Genomic DNA, 18,006 nt, shown 5'->3' on the forward strand with positions numbered 1-18,006 from the left:
TAATCACCATGTAATCAGAAATTATTGCAGGCATTGTAAAAGTACCAAATTAAGGTGTCCTCATAATTACATCGGACAGGTAAGAATCTTGTGTCTTTCATAAATTGACAAAATATAGCTTTCAATGGAATAATTCAAGTCATGTAATATCTGAGAGCAATACGTCTTCTTACTCCACATTGTTTTTCTATTGTAAATGTTCTATCTGTAAATCATACATGTCATAAGTTAAGCGAGAATGTATATATATGTTATATATATATGTTATATTTAGCATATCATACAATTTACACTACTTGGCAACCTCATCATCCGTATGTTGTTACTTGGAATGGCCCAATGCTAGCAACACAGACAGCCTGAGTAAACTTAAAGATAACGGTGATTCAGAACATTTAGGTCACCATGTTCTGTACACTTGATTGTGACAGAAGTGTGTCACACGCGCACCTAGATACCATTTAACCTATGGATATAACGTTATGTTAGTACACACATGAACAGAAAAAGTATTAGATACACCGTAATTTCATGACGGTGTGGATGCACCATTTGGTTTTTAAGACTATCAAATGATTACAGGTACACATTCAAAGACAACATGTTTCTCAGGAAATACGCAATGATAGGACTTCTTCTCGTCACTCTGGTTTATCTATCAGGTAGGCCTCGATGTATATTACTTTAAAAAAACGGTTTGCGTCAGTTATTCCCAACTGACATAGCACATGATGTGGTCTACGGTTAGAAATGTTCGTCAATCATGTTAACGGTATGATAGTTACATTAATGCATGTGTTCCTTAATAGGCATTTAATCAAGTTTTGTTGAAATCATCATTTTTATATTTTGCGGACGTTTACATAATTGTAAATGAGGACATATTATAACAATGTTGTGGTTACCTCAAGTTGTTGAGGGAGTCAGGTTACAGAATATCTACCTTGTACGCAGCAAACGTAATTCAAAATTACAATATTGTTTTTAGTTGAAACAAAATCAGTAAATGCGCTATCGTGGGACTGGATTTCTGGTCCATCACCTGATTGTCTGGTTTGTTTACATTAGGCTGTCGTATGGCAGGATTACTGATGTGTGATGTCAGGCAACTAACACACAGTGATAACACTTTTTTGTGCAAATTGGACGGGCGATATCGGTAGGGCAGGACATGCTTACCGTACACCTGGTGTCATCACTGATTTTCAGTGTTCCATTCACATACTTTTTAGCTCTATTTTATCTATTACGCCCAAAGGAATCTGTTTTGTCGGGTAATCTATGGAGTTGACGTTTTATATTTACATGTACAAATGTCTTATCGCTTTTATATTGCAATGTAAAACTTGAATTAATAGAACAGACCTTTCAAGAAAATATAGCGATAGTGAAAAGAAGAGAAAAAGTACAATCTACACTGAAATCTACATTCACATACTTCTGTATGTTTGGTTCCTGGTCTATTCCAGATGCAGGTACATGCAATTGGGAAATCGACGCTACTGAGGCCGTACGAAACCTTACCATACCAGGTCTATTGCAGCAAAACGAAAGGTGTGTACATGTAAGAGATGCCATGCTAGGAAATATATACTATACACTTTACATATTGAGAACCAGCAATATACTGGACTTACGGATTATCTGTTCCGAATCAATTGCATGTATATGTCCCAAGCATTGGTGAGCCCGTGACGATCCGGGCCTAGAATTGGTCTTCAGCAACGCACGCTTGATGTAAGAGGCGTCTAACTGGATCGGGTGGTCAGGCTTGTGCAGATCGATGCTCATGGTGTCAATCACTGGACTGTTATGTCATTACTCGATTATGTACAGATCCACGTCATATAGCTGGAATATTGCACAAAGGAGAGTTAAGAAACAATCAACCTTGGCGAGTAACTTTCAACCTTATCCACCAGGGATATGTATTTCGAGGACACAAAGTTTCGAGTTACTCGTAGATTATTCTTTAAATTACCCATGGTCATTGTCCTGAGAAACCTGAGGTTTTAATGTCCTGGGTCCCGATCCACAAGCTATCGTAACTACAATCGTAATGACTTAAGTCCATTTTAAAAACGTCTTAGCACGCCAGTTCCACACAGCGATCTTAGGCGATTGTAACTTTACAAGTTCTTAATTTCATAAGTGGCCGATATAAAATGAGACCGGAATCTTCAGCCATGACTACGCGATAGGTTCCCTTAGAGTGGCCTTCCTTGGTCAGACGACTCATTATCGAAAAATGGCCGAATCGCAGACTTCTGTCGGCGTCAAACGCGTTCGTCGCAGCAACTTTACAGAAAGCGAAATTGCTGTCCTGGTTGAGATGGTGTTCACCAGAGGACATACTACGCTAAATTCATCGATTAACTCTACCGTAACCAAGAAGCTAAAGGCAGCATATAGAAGGATATTACTAGCAGGTAAGTGAGCCCTGAACTATCAGAATATTTTCTGATATAATATTAAGTCAACATACGTGCTCCAACATTTATTTGATAGATGTTTACAAATACTTGATCTAAGTACTATAGAAGACCGGAGAAAGAATGAATAAATTCTAACACAAATATCAAATTCAGATAAATTGGATAACGAAACATAGAATTGTCATTTATGCCAACTACAAAAACTATAACTGCAGTTTGTCCAGTCAGTAAACTGTTCAGCAAGGTGGAATTATTATTGACCATTGATGTACATGGTGTGTTTGAAAATATATATTATTTGTGATCACACAGCACACATGTTTGAGGATCTTTGTATTTATTATCTTAACTGGACTTACTGTTTTAAACATAACACATACAAATCGTGGGATCCCATAAGTCAAACTCTGATTATCCTCATTAACATTTTCAGGATCAATGCAAATACGGATTGTGCCGATCCGCAACAGATGTTTCCCAGAAGTGGAATGACCTGAAGTAAATCCAACACACATTAATCGTTGGATATCACCCCAAATATGCATATTGGTACTGTGAATTTACAAGTACTCGACAGTCATGTAACTTCGACACAGTGTACTGACTAACTTTGATGTGAAAATCTGTTCACATTTTTTACTGACTAATAATGACAACTGAGTAAAGGCCCAAAATGTACTGACAACAGACTAAGGGCATGTAAGACTGGAGGAGGTCCATGTCAAAACAAAAGGAACATGGACCATGGAACAAAAAGGCATGTATTTAATGTAAACATAATAACAATGATATCATTGATAATTTGATTATATTCAAAATGCATTTTTGACATATGTATCTAGTAACATATATTTGAAGTATTGGCTTAACATACATATTCATACTGAAAGTGTCAACATGATGATGTTTCAATGGAGGATATGCAAATCAAGTAATGGGTGTTATAACTGATTTAGTATTGAATGCCATTATACATATGTGGAAATACCACATTTTCTTATAAACAACACTGATACCTATGATTACACAAAAATACTTCCTTGGAGTGAGTGAGTGAGTGTGGTTTTACGCCGCGTTTAGCTATATTCCAGCAATATCACGGCGGGGGACACCAGAAATGGGCTTCACACATTATACCCATGTCGGGAATCGAACCCGGGACTTCGGCGTGACGAGAGAACGCTTTAACCACTAGGCTTCCCGACCGCCCTCTTCCTTGGAATCACAGTTACTTTCATTGATTTCAAACTGTCAGGTTGATGGCATCCAGGAAGGTTTGGAAACAGTTGTTAGGGATTTAATTCTTACAGTGAATAAAATAACATAATGTTGAAAGCTGCTTGTATGCTATTGTTATATCCTCTTAAACAAGACACGTATATTCACATATACTTTGCATATACATTCCCATGCATTAATTTATAAAATAGTATGAATATTTGAAATATTTCATTTGAATGTTTTATTATTAACAATAATCTTTAAGTGTCTAGTGAGACAAGTAGGGTCACCATGCCAACCGAATCCACATTGGCAGATGACCCTAGCCTTCCTAAAATAAAACAATGGAGTATCATTTAGAATTAAGTTTAAATGTTATTGATAATACGCCAAAGGAGAAAATATGAAAACCCCAAAGTAGAGCATTACAGATGTAGTTTTGAAACTTGGTTAATTGTGAATATTTTGATGAGTATTTAGCAAATGTGTAATTGTGTGATGATGTTATTTAGATTGGAATAGCCTTTACTATTGACATATTTGAGTGTAATATACCACTAGACACTGATGTCATGAGACCAACTATTTTTATGATTGAGTACTGTTTGAGCCCATGCTGTAATACAAATCAAGTGCTACAATGGCCTGATGAGAATAATTTTTGATGCATAAAGTTTATATTCATTTATAAAACAGTACATTCTATTGTCGACAACGCGACTTAACTTTCTATCGTAAAACTCTCGGCCCACAGGGGGGCAGAGTTTTTGACCATAATTTTCACGACCAGATCATTTTTAGGGTCCTTTTGGCACAAAAATGCCTCCAAACGGAGTTATGGAAACCGTCCAAGCGGGGACTCATATACAGCAATTGACCCCGTCATGAGAAAACTTCAACTTCATCACAAATGATTTTAAACTATTAGAAAAATGAAAATAGTTAAAAGTGTACGTGAAGTTATTCACAACTGGAGACATATAGAGATTGAATTGATAAATATTTTTGCAACCTGAACCTAGACTTTAGAAGTCCGAATGCTCTCTCAATGGTGTTTCTTGTTCTGCAGTGTGAATAGTCGTATCGCTCTTCATGTCTTGTTTTAGGGTCAACTACAGGTGTCAGAAGCCATGGTCTGCATCAACAACTTCAATAAATAACATGACTCAAACATATTACTCACATTGCTGATGTGGTGACCTAGCTCAAAAATACATTTTCACGATCACGATTTTGAATGAATGCCCTCAATTGTATAACATGCAGAAATATAATCGCATACACTTACCCAGAGTCTCCAAAAAGAAATCAATCCGGGTATTCCTGTTATACTGGTCTGCACCATGAAGTGATGCATCATGTGCTGAGTCTGGCCATTTTGCAACAACATTAACAAATCTTAAAAAATAATAAACAAACTGAGATGACAAGTTTTCAACAAACATAAATTATGAAAAGTTTGTACTATGGATAAGTAGTTACATCATTTTTACAGTAATGTGATGTGCCACATCAAAATTTGCTTGAATGTAAGATAATATTTTGTGTAATTATTTTTGAATATAAATATAACTTTTATTAAATGTTTTATTGAATGTTTAACGCTGAAAAATCATAAATGAACTGTTTTACACAACAATGTGTGACTTTTACACGTTTGATATCTTTAAGTAACCCAGGAAGTACTACTCTAAGACAATGCTTATAGCCTATTAGTTTACAGATATCAAGGGCGCGTCTACTGATAGGTTCAATGTCAAGGTTTTTATCTAATGTAAACAGGAAGTAAATAAGTAGAAATAAGGTAAGATTTGATCGCCACAATTGTCTTAATTCTTATACATTTGCGTGGTTTTACTTAATACTTTGTGTTCAAGGGAGCACTGCGTGATTAACCTCAAATTTGCATCGCAAATGGTTTGAACATCAATGACGTAGAAACCAATGTGTATGCAGCTTCCACATCGGCAGGTGGTCTCCTGATCGTCACAAGTATCCCATCTATAGCTCAGATGACACGGGGGATCCAGCAAGTCGATAGTGCTTGACGTCACGTAAATGGTCAAGATCAAAGCGCATATTTGTCGTCTACCGTCTGGTGAAAACCCCGGGACACAGTGGACTTCACAGTCCCTTGGAGGTCGCCCAACTCAACGAAACAAGAACCCCTTGCCTTAATATCTCTGTGTCAGGAGTAACCTCGTTTCCGGGGCAGAGAATGCGAACTCTGGGTTGCTGGTGTAACTGATGGAGAGACTGCCTCTGGCAGTTTTAAAAGGGCCTGCGATCTCTGAAAAACCTCTCCTTCTTTTATACGCGATCCATTTTCTCGCACATCATAATAAAAGTCGCCGTCTTTGTTGTTATGGTAAAATCTAAGATAAATTTTAGCTATCCTAAGTTGGTCCGCAGCAACTTAGCATTTCGTTCTTATCTTACAACTCTATTAGTTAAGATTGACTTGTGGAACGGGTGGCAGAATGTAACAAAACTTTATGATCGCGTACTTAGTGAGTTACAATTAACTTAGCCCAAAGGTCGCTTTGTGGAACGGGGCTCTGAAGTTGAGGTCGTAACATTAAATCGGTTTTGACGTCATGAACAATGGATGACGTCACGTTGCTTTTGGAAACAATGGAACAGTTGCTACAAACATGCCAAATAGCATAAAACATAAATTATGCTGCTCAGTGAGAGTAAATGAAAATATATTTATCTATATCCGTGCCCCTGCGGGTAATATCATACATGTTTCGAAAACAACTTTATGACATTGTAGGGTAAACAAACTGCACTTTATCCCAATTAATTATGTGCAAACAACATTCAAAGCGTGGCTGCAGATGTTGGTATTGTAATGCAGGATACAATCACTTAATTGCCCTTGAACGGTATTCAAATTAATCTGTAAGGTAGCTTTCCAGTTTCTACGTCGAATAAAAGTCACTACTTCATATTTCAGCTGTTGGTGGAGAGTACATGCTGCTGAAGAAGGACATCATGTCGTGATTGAGGTTATGAACCCGTTCAATGTCACCGGGTGCCTGACTGCAACATTATCAATATATGATGGTGTGTTGTTAAATGTTGATGTTTTCATAAAGGAAGTTTCACTGAGACAATACTACACGTAATTTGATGAAACCTAGGATTGAATTCTGAGAAATGGAATACGTGTAAATTGATATATTTACTAGTACAAAACACATGTTGTACAGGAGAATGGATACAGATGGTTAATTAATACACTTTTAGTAATGAAACCAAATAATGAAAAGATATACAAACGCATGGCAAGTTTCATTTTATATGATATGATATTGTGTATATGAGAATAACAAAACGTGTCATATTCTTAATTCTAGGATTCCATTGCTCGTTGTTTAAGCATGGTGGGTATTATACTTTTATGGCCAAGATTTCCCAAACGTTATAACACCGGAACGTTTTTAATATTTTCTAAGGATGGAACAGCTCCGACGCACTGCTGGCGGAAATATGTGCGAATGAAAGGACGTCTATCATCAGTAGTGGCCGGACATTGTATCTGTACTTGGACAAGGGTTATACAGTGACAAGGATCCTGATACAGGTGTATGCAGTACCACGTACGTAGTTGCAATAATTTAGTATATAATGCAGTCTTAGTTACAATTAATATTATACATGATGTTTGAAGGCAGGGTCTCTTAGGAAGGTCAAGGTATATATGTTGATAGTTTGATTTATTTGTTTTGACTGTTGTTTTTACGCCACAGTCAGCAATATTCCAGCTATATAACGACTGCCTGTAAATAACTCCATGTCAGGTTAACACCGGCTGGTTACGGTAATATGCAATACACCCAGTCATTGAGCCTGACCGTCGGATCTTATCTAACCACCTGCTACCACTGTGTTGTGGGCACGCCGGGGTTACCATTATGTAAGCCCAAAGTCACCATAGACATTTATACACTTGTGAATACTGAAAAAACAGAAAACGATGAAACGTGAATGCTTCGTTAATACGAAATTCAAACTAGGTTATGCACAGCGACAAAATATTATTCTCACTCTCACTTCTCACTTTTCACAAAGAATGCGGTGGACAACTTAAGGCGATGCATGCACCAACCAATCTGACGTCCCCAGGATACCCTCAACATTATTCCAGGTACTCGGGATATGCTCTCATGATATTGGAATTCTTTCAAGTGGCACAAACCTAAAGGCAAACACGCTATTTTGAAGAACACATTTTTACACATTTCATCGGATCACATTATTTGATTTTTCGAATGTAATCATGAAAGGCAAATGCCTTCGTGTTGGCATAGACTTATATGTATGGAAGCTGTGGTCAAATGTGTTTTGAAACATGTTTGTGACGGGTGCTACCGATAGGGCACATTACGATCACCTTTTCACGAACACCTGGTATCATCACTATGTCCTTGTGATTCGTAAACACACGTTCATGGCAGGATTAATAAACTCTGCATTTGTCCGATTTCTTATGCTTATGGAGAGGCATTTAATTTGTTGCTTTTATTTATTCCAAGGAACTTCAAATGTTCATGGACCATCACTACGGAACATGAAGATGAAACAGTGATACTACAGATGATGGACGTGGACATAGAGCAGAGTGAAGGATGTGAGAACGCATCAATTACAATGTACAACTCGAACTCGTCCGATGGTAAGTTACGTTCTCTTTGTTGGAGAGATCGTGAATGGGTGAGTTGTGTTTTACGCCGCCTTTGTTCCAGCAGTATCTTGTTTGGCAAAACCAGAAATGGAATTCAGACATTGTACCCATGTCGGAAACAAAAGCACTGCCGGTGTGACGAGCGAACGCTTTGACCTCAAGGTTACCCTCCCGCCCCTTGCCTCCCGAAGAGGTAATAAACGTATAACATATAATTGGTAAAAAAACGCACCACCAAAACAAATGAAATGGGAGTAGGATTAGCTGAACTCTACAGCATCTGGTCCATGTACGAGCATGACACGGTTTGATATGTCACACAGTAATTACACACATACATATTCTTAAAATAGGAAACATACTATGTGACCAGTTTCGAAAATATGTTACACTCTACAATGCCAATGAGCAGAATCGACAGAACAATGTGAGTGTATATTTATTACAAATGTTTTATTTCTGGATATCAATTTTGATTTGATCTGATATAACATAAAATCTTTTGATTTACTTTTTTGCGAGACAGAAAGCCTTCTTCTTGGACGCCTCTGTGGAAGAGAGCCTTATGGACGTTTTCTTCAGAGTTCTAAGAACACACTAAAAATTGAATTCATCACAAAAGTCTTTGGTTCTGGAATGTACAAAGGCTTCAAGCTACAGTATCACTCCGTGTCAGGTACCTACTGCTTCGTTACCGTAAACAATTTCATTTCCAAATATGAAATTACGGTCACTTCCCCCTTACTCTTTCTTTAACCATTGTGTGTCGTTTTCCAGAAACAAACTGCAACTTCACCAACGTAATCCAGGGGAGTATGCCTTCGTATATATACTCACCAGGATATCCGAGTACGTATTACAAGTAAGTCTACTCCCATCCTGTTTAAAATAAGGTGACTAGGAGTGGGGCGCATCATATGGACACGTCAGCTTTATAATAACTAGACAGATGGTACATGTCTGTTGCAACAGGTAACTGCGCATGCAGTTTAATACACTATAACGTACTATTATAATTTTACATCAGTTAACAATATCATTAATTTTACAATTGGTCGGTACAATAAAGGTTGAGATGACGATATTTAACGTATATTAAAATAACTCAGGTGTCAATATACGTCGCCGTTGGGTTCCAAGGCAGAATAAATTCGCAATACCCCATTCTTGTTGTGAGCCCCTGATACTGTGAATCAGGTGGTTGAAGTGAGTGTCCTGATTGATTGTATGTCACCATGTCCTGACGATATGGATTATTGTGGTATTATTTCATATGAACATTTCAGTGATCTCGACTGTGTTTGGAAAATAGTTACGATTTCAAGGGATGCTGTTCTCGAGGTTGTTGACTCTGAACTTGAAGGCTCACCTCCTTCTTGCAGTAAAGATTCAGTAACGGTGTATGAAGGTATGTATCTCAGGACAGTGAGTGACTGACTTAGTTTCGCTTTGAGAAAGTTGTTTATCTTAGCTATATATTAGCATATCAGCTTTTCAATATAGTATTGGCAGGTCTTACATGTTTACCACCGATACAAGTAGTATTCTGACAGGCCTAAGATGAGACATGTACTTAAGGTAAACCTTGGGACTAAGATCAACGGACCCTGGTACGGTAAAGGAACGCTATTCTCCATAGTAAGGCCCCTTTGACAACATAAGCAATGCAACACATGTACTGTCTGCATGTATATGAAATGATTATGTTATACTACTGTCTGTACCGCTTGGCCACCCGGAATTCTCACCCCAGTCTCGGTAGAATGCAGATACACAAATAGTCATATTTGCCTGTGTAGATTCCCCATTCATCACACGGGAATGGTATGAGGGCTATACCAGGTCCCTGTTTTTATGAACCAGTTCATTGATGTTGATATAACTAAACATATTTAATTAGATTAAAACAGCGACTGGGGAACGTTAGAATTGGTATCGCCGATAATTTCATCATGTGTTCATTGAATGGAAAGGTTTGCTGTCGTGTTTTGCACTAACGTTCACAGGAAGTACATGCTTTTGAATAATCTGCGGATACATTGCGAATAATTCGAGAATATTAGTGAGTGAGTATGGTGTTACGTCACTTTTTGCAATATTTAAGCAATATCACAGCGGGGGACACCGGAAATGGGCTTGACACATTGTACCCATGTTGGGAATCGAACCCGGATCTTCAGCGTGACGAGCGAACGCTTCAACTACTAGGCTACTCCACCCCCTCGATAATATTAAGCTGATAATGTATGTGATACTTGTCAGGTTGTAATTATATATAATCCGTTTACATATTTGTAATCGTATCCAGTGATGTTATTAGAAGGATTTCAATTTCTGAAGGTATCCTCACACAAAGACTTTGAAGTTAAAAAGATTTGAATAAAGGAATCATTAAGTGTCTTATATTCACGTGTAGAAGAACCAAACTTGATAATATTGTGTCTTCTTGTGTGTCAGGAATGGATCCGGCAATGAATCAAGTTGGAAAGTTTTGTGGCTCGTTAACACCAAACTTCACGACTTATTTGCTTACGACAGTAAAGTTTAAAACGAACACCGCTGTTGTCAAGAAAGGGTTCAGGATGAAGTATTATGCAATAAAACATTATAGTAAGTATAGAAACATAATTTAACGAATTCGGGATGCATGTGCATAATGTTAAAAACACATGTATGGACATTCTGGCGAGATGAACAATGTCAAAAAATTTCCAAATATATAGTGAATGAGTGAGTGGCAACAAAGTAACGCCGTATTTTCATGGCTGAATGGCGGAAATGGACGGCGAATTGAGGCCCCTTGGCCATAATGTACCCCTTCCAATATCTGAAAGTAAAGAAATAAATAGACCATTATTTGTCTAGTCCCAACCACACCTGCACCAGACTGTGGTCCGCAGAACCTGACAGCTGTTCGATCAGATCAACACCTTGTATCGCCAGGATACCCAGTGGCATCTCCAAGGTAAGTCTGGTCACGGATATGTTCAGTGTAAATATGCTTTGTAAACAAAATCAAAAGATCACTTCAACTTGTACTGTGCACATGATCTATTATCCGGATGCCATGTATACGTAAAACATTAATAACGAGAAGACATTCTTGGGAATATTATTAAACACGCTTTAACATGTTTAACATTGTGTTGTAGTAATCTAGATTGCCAGTGGACGATAACATCATCCTCTCTTGACATGATGGTTCGCATAGAGATCCTCGACTCTGAATTACAAAACAACTGGTCCTGCGATTATGGCGACAAGGTCTATGTGTATGATGGAAAGTATTGTATTCTATTTTTTGGGTATGTGGTTTTTGCCCTGTCTAACCTTATGTTGGACAAGGCTCAATTAACTGTCATTTTCTTAAAGCCAATTTCTGATGACAGTGCTGGATCAGGGATCTTTGTAAAAGCGGCGCAAAACCATACTCACTTTATTCTTTGTGACATTTTTAAGCAAGCATTTTAAGAAAGTGGCAATCATGTTTACAGGTCCTGACAACACAGCAACTGTTATACAGATTTGGTGTGGACATATGAAACCAGTGGTTCAGAGTTCTGATACAAGCCTCACGCTCAGGTTTGTCACAGGTGTCGGACATGGCAAGGGATTTAAGCTGAAATATACAGAAACACGAGGTGCGTACTTGTGTTGCTTTCTGGCTGTGGAACTTTCACAAATGATAAAAGCTGTCGTCGTCATATGTCCAGCTTGGTACACCTTTAAAAATCTTTCAGTTAAATGTAAGCATATTAATGTGATAGGCGACTGGAATAAAAGTTAAAGAAAACGACGTTCACCGTCTTTGAATAATTTTAATGGATCAGTGATATACCCATTTGTGGTTTCTGTATGTGTATGTTGACAAAGATAGTACATACGTCCTGTACCAACTCAATATTCCAAATTCCCTTTGTCTAGAGTCTTTGCCATGTGGCGGTCAAGTCAGCGTTACAAACTCTAGTGGCCAGTATCTGTACTCTCCTGGATACCCTGCTAATTACCGTAGGCAAGTAGATATCAATTAAAGTTAGTGAAGCGAGTGAGTGTGTGTTTTTATGGCGCATTTAGCAATATTCCAGCAATACCACGGCGGAAGATCCATCAGAAACGGGCTATCAACCACGGGATTGTTTGGTCGAGACTCGATTGTTTAGAGATCTTCGCAATATAGCTGGAATGTTGCTGTGTGCTAAACAAGAAACTGAAAAATCAAACAAATCATATATTTAGTATTCATGCATATATTATTTTATTATACAAACATAACTAATTTACACCATAATCTGGAATTACCACTACCTTTACATGCCATCTTAAATGTACTTCATATTTGCTACATTTGTACACTTGTACCCTTTTGGTAAATTCCCGATCGAGTGAATTATATATAATTAGTGAGTGGAATGAAAAACGAGTACATGATGTCATTTCATGGCCATGCGACATTCCAGGAACATGAAATGCGTATGGGTTTTGAGGAGCCAACAGGACACCAGCATCAAGATACATGTACAAGAATCTTCCGTCGGTGACGGAGATAACTGCGCTGACAGTTATGTGAGTGTCAGTGATGGTGAGTGGCCTTTGTTCAATTCACTTACTCTTCGTTTACCTTCATTTTCACAGAAACGTGAATTTCTGCTCTGCCGACTTAAATTAATAAATATACATGAACTTACTTGATAAAAAGGATATCCACAGTAGGTGAAGTGGTCTGATGTTTTCATGTGATTGTAATTAATATTACCAGGTGTCGGCCTACGTGTGTACCCTTTTCACCACTGATTTTCAGTTATCTGTTCACATAATTTTGCATTTTACGCCCAGTGGAATCTGTTCAGTCTGATAATCGAGAGTGGTTGTTCTCTGGCGTTGAAGTTTTGTATTTTATATTTAATTGGAATACTGTTCACAACGGGGTTCTATTTTTTTATATCCTTTACAAATACACGTGTCAGTTGGATTATGTCCACACGTTAGAAATATACTGTACACATTTATATTTATGTTTCGATTAAGGTGCCAACGATTCTTCCAAACGAATTGGCGTCTTTTGCGGCAAAAAACAACCAACGTTCATCAGCTCTGGACATGTTATGTCGATAACTCTCAATACTGGAGCAGGATCTGTCAAGAAGGGTTTCGTAATCAAATATACCTCAGGGTCATTTCACAGTAAGTCTATATGTTTTCAGTTTCGGTTTAGTTAAATGTTTGGCACGGCTTATAAGTATGCACCAACGTATAAAACTCCTTTCACAGATTTAATTTTAAAAGCGACAGAACAATTTCATAATCATGAGATATATCTGCTAAAAGAAATATTGATGTAGTATTGCGTAATGCTCAAAACACTAAAAATAAGAGTGTCGTGGAGGTGATTGTGTACTTAGACAATAATGTAATACGGTTAACGAGCATTGATTATAATGCATGACTGCATTTTCACATGTTAATACACCCAAGTGTTTAGTGTAAGTCTGTTATAGTTCATGTTGTAATGGTTATCTTTTCTTCAGATCCTTATGATTGTGGTGGACGCTTACTGTTAAATTCCTCCTTTTACCGTTTACGCCCGCCGGGATACTACACAAACTATTATTTGTAAGTGTATAGAAAACAGCAACAGTTTTTTTATAAAAGTGATTAATTTTTAATAACAGATGATAGTTATGCGGATATTTATATTCGTGTTTTAGTATGTATAAACTATACGAAGTAAAAGTTCTTGCAAAATATAATATTTTACAGGGTGTAGTTACCGTATGCTGTAGTTATGGATATGTAAAAAAGTTAATTGGTCAGATGTGCTACATATATTATATGTATCATGTGTAAATAATACAATTCTATGTGTAAATTCGTCCAAAAATATTCAATTAATCTTCACCCTGTATAACATCATAATAAGCATCTGAATGTGGGTCTGTCCTTCTTTTGATTTACTTATACACAATGTGCTCTGAACTATAGGTGATGGTAAGTTAACAATGCATTGACCATTTTCAGTGATATGAAGTGTGTTTGGGTGATAGAATCAAACCACCAAAACATTAGGTTTTCCATTGATTCGACGGGGCTCATGCTTTCGCCTTCGTGTAAAGAAGAGTATATCACAATCAATGACGGTGAGTAAAGCTGCAATGAAACAGGCTCTTCCACTGGGCTAGTGAGTTTTCATTCTGAAACTTACGACTCATCCAATCCTGGAGATCACCATCTTTCAATAATGTCTAATGACATACACTAGAAATGTATCGTATCAATCCCATGGAATAATTATATATTTATTTTATTTCACCCTCTACTTATTGCATATATCTAGTATGTATTTTCTGTTCAGGGACATTGTCACAGCCGAGTTTAATCGGGAGGTTTTGCGGATATGAACGGTTGCTGCAATATTACGTTACCTCCGGAAAAGTCATGGTGGTCACATTCCAAAGCCGGGAGCCAAATAATGTCCAATTGCAAAGCGGTTTCGACATATCTTTGTATGGCGGTGATTTTGAGAGTAGGCACACGCTTTTCTATACGCTAACGAGTAGTTACATTTTGACAAAAGTTGTATATATGGTTATGAGGTTTACTCTAGATCTGGTTTACGCGAAAAACAATAACAGCGAAACGTTAATGTATATTTTCAATATATAAAACATTTTAAATGGCATGAGAAAATTGATTTCATTAATGAGTGAAATGGAAATTAACCGTATCACATAATGCATTTTGCTTTACTTAATGTGTTCATTTGTTTTTTTTCTGAAGCTGAAAACACCACACAAAGATAAAAAAATGAAATGATGTCCATGCCATCGTAATGTTCTATTGTGTGTTTGCTTTTCAGTCTGTAAATTACAGGAACAGAAGGCCTGGGACTCTCTAAGTTACATAACATCTCCCAACTTTCCATTTAACTACCCAAGGTGTGTGTGTAGCCCGTATCCAAGTACTGTCTTATGAAATTGATAATTATAACAATTCCACGTGCTATTCTTTGAGTAAATTATAGACAATGTATTGCGACACTACATTTGAGAATAATCACTTCTGAAATGTTGAAGTTAAAGAACTGGTTAAAGAAATGTTACTATTGTTTTTGTAGAAATGCCCACTGCTCATGGAGAATAGACACTGTTGACGATTCAAATGACGTTGTCATGTTAACGGTGATATCGTTTAATATAACAAAGACGTCATCGTCCTGCGATTCAAATTACCTAGAAGCATTTGATGGTACTGTATAAAGATTTGTTTGTTTGTTTGTTTGTTTGGTGTTTAACGCCGCACTCAGCAATATTCCAGATATGTGACGGTGGTCTGTAAATAATCGAGTCTTGACCAGACAATCCATTGATTGACGTCATGAGCATCGATCCACGCAATTGGGATCGATGACATGCATCAACCAAGTCAGCGAGCCTGACCACCCGATCCCGTTAGTCGCCTCTTATGGCAAGCACAGTCGCCTTTTACGGCAAGCATGGGTTGCTGAAGACCTATTCTACCCCGGATCTTCACGGGTCGACTGTAGAAAGAGGCAAACCTGTGCTGAGATCATCTTTGGACTTTTGTCTGTTACATAATTATTCTTTCGATTTGGCCAGCTACATTTTCCGTTCCCATCGTCAGTACAAACAGCTTCTCAATATGAATAACAGTCGAACCCCGTTGTGACGAACATAAATGTGTCGATATCCCGGTTGTCTCGAACTTATATTGGAGCCCCAAGTATCCAAATTGAGCATAAAATTCCCCTGATGTTTCTAACCCCGGACCCGAGCGCTTTTCCACGTTCCCAAGAGTTCGACACAGCGAGGTTTGACTGTACTTCCTTAATCCCAAATATAAACTGTGAATGAGCTATATATATATTTGTGATTGAGGAAGTCCTTTTTATTAAGAAGCCCGTAAGACCTACAATGCACACTGTATATGTAGCTGGTCAAGTTGAAATAACCAAATTTTAGCACATGGGACGCTTTTAGGCAAAACATGTCAGCGGTTGAAATATCGTAATATTGTTAAGTAATTTGGAGTGAGAAATAATAATTTTTAAGTAACACTGTTTTCGCGTGTTATCTGGACTTGACAAATCATTTGAGTTGAGTTGGATTCCACTGAGTGGGCTGAGTGTAATTGTTCCTGATTGGCAGCACACACACAATTCGTGAAATAAAAATGAAAATCTGTTTTTAAGGCTATGATGCTGGCAGTCCGTCTTTAAGGCGATGGTGTGGTACGGCTCATGATAACCCAGTCATATACAGCACAGGGAGATACCTCTTCATAAAGTTTGATACCAGTAATGACACACCTAATACAGGTTTCAACATCTCCATCCATCGATCGTGGCGATCCTCTGGTATGGTTACTTCTACCTTCACGCCTGAAATAATGTTTCGCTGCTCAAACTATCGTTGGTATTTTGATACAAGAGAAGTTATTATTATCATCAGCTGACCTCGGGGTTATTCTGCTACAATCAAAACGCTTTGACCTCGGGGTTATTCTGCTACAATCAAAACTGTTTAGAAGTTAAGTCGCCATTATGGTACTAGTAGATAATTTAAATTTATAAAAACGATTCATTTCAAAATGAAGAAACAGGTAAAATAGTTATTTGAACTGTACGAACTAATACAGAATGGTGCAACAATGAATCACTTCATCGTCTAAAATGTCCTAAACATTCCGTTCATTGAAAAGATATGACACTTATAGATAATACTTACGAAACGAATTAAATTGTAAAGGAAGCATATGTGCATCGAAACATTTTAGGAATTTGGAAAAAAATCATTCTCATTCGCCACATTACAGTTCATAATCTTAAACATTGCTTGTAGTTTCAGAATCCCGGAACCACCTTATCATAGGACTCGCTGTTGGTGTTCCTGCTGGTGTGTTTTTGGTCGTTGCTGTCAGTTACTACGCTGTCAGGAAGGCTGCATGTTTTAACAGTGGCACAATATCCCACAGAACAAACCTTCGCCCTGTCTCTTACAAACACAGTTGAACAAACAAGAATAAATAACCAATGAATGGATAAGGATGAGGACATAGAGCCAACAATATACCCGGAATAAAGAACTAGAGGCAAAGAAGCTTGAACAAAGAATGTATCGTGCGGATCTAATTGAAGAGAGTTCAGTGATGTCATGTTGCTATGATCAGCTCTAAAAGATACTTCAAGTGGAATAAATAGTAAACACACTTACTGTGGTATTTTGTATAGTGTTCCTCACGACTGGGTAGCATAACAAGTCATAAATGCTTTCTGGATTGAAGAGCCCCGATATTATTTAAATATTGCTTAGACCAGCAAGTGTATCTTGGTATGTACTCCGAATCATGAGGACGTCCACGATTGTTCACGATTATGTAATAATTTGAGTGAGTGAGGTTGCTTAAACGCCACTTACCTTTACGTGTAATTCATCAAGCAATAAATACTTTACTTTTTATGCAAATTGTGTGAATGGCGAGTGCTACTGTTAGAGCAGGATATGCTGCTTACACATTTTGCGAACAGCTGGTGTCATCACTGATTTTCGGTGGTGCAGTCACATAGAATTCACGGGTATTTTGACTTCTACGCCAATCAAGGTTATCCCTTACATTGCCGTTTCATATTTATACATCTATTAC

At 37.6% G+C, this 18,006-nt stretch overlaps 1 protein-coding gene across 2 annotated transcripts; it reads left to right on the plus strand.

Annotated features, from left to right (window-relative positions):
- Positions 1–296: 296 nt before the first annotated feature.
- Positions 297–17,779, plus strand: LOC124147963 (cubilin-like). Of its 2 annotated transcripts, none has more exons than XM_046518845.2 (23): positions 297–662; positions 1,470–1,554; positions 6,619–6,728; positions 7,121–7,264; positions 7,737–7,812; positions 8,201–8,340; positions 8,876–9,025; positions 9,127–9,211; positions 9,636–9,757; positions 10,807–10,959; positions 11,215–11,314; positions 11,502–11,629; positions 11,844–11,990; positions 12,274–12,361; positions 12,807–12,928; positions 13,375–13,530; positions 13,875–13,959; positions 14,365–14,483; positions 14,699–14,869; positions 15,203–15,281; positions 15,461–15,591; positions 16,556–16,720; positions 17,211–17,779. In XM_046518845.2, the coding sequence occupies exons 1-23, from the start codon at positions 602–604 to the stop codon at positions 17,372–17,374; spliced, it is 2,781 nt and encodes a 926-aa protein (XP_046374801.2). In that variant the 5' UTR covers positions 297–601; the 3' UTR covers positions 17,375–17,779. The 2 variants fall into 2 exon arrangements, with proteins under 2 accessions (XP_046374801.2, XP_046374793.2); XM_046518837.2 differs by having other exon boundaries at positions 298–662; positions 17,205–17,778.
- Positions 17,780–18,006: the final 227 nt, after the last annotated feature.

The sequence above is a fragment of the Haliotis rufescens genome, unplaced genomic scaffold (assembly GCF_023055435.1).
Source record: "Haliotis rufescens isolate VD_foot unplaced genomic scaffold, xgHalRufe1.0.p SCAF_1, whole genome shotgun sequence".
Lineage (NCBI taxonomy): Eukaryota > Metazoa > Mollusca > Gastropoda > Lepetellida > Haliotidae > Haliotis > Haliotis rufescens.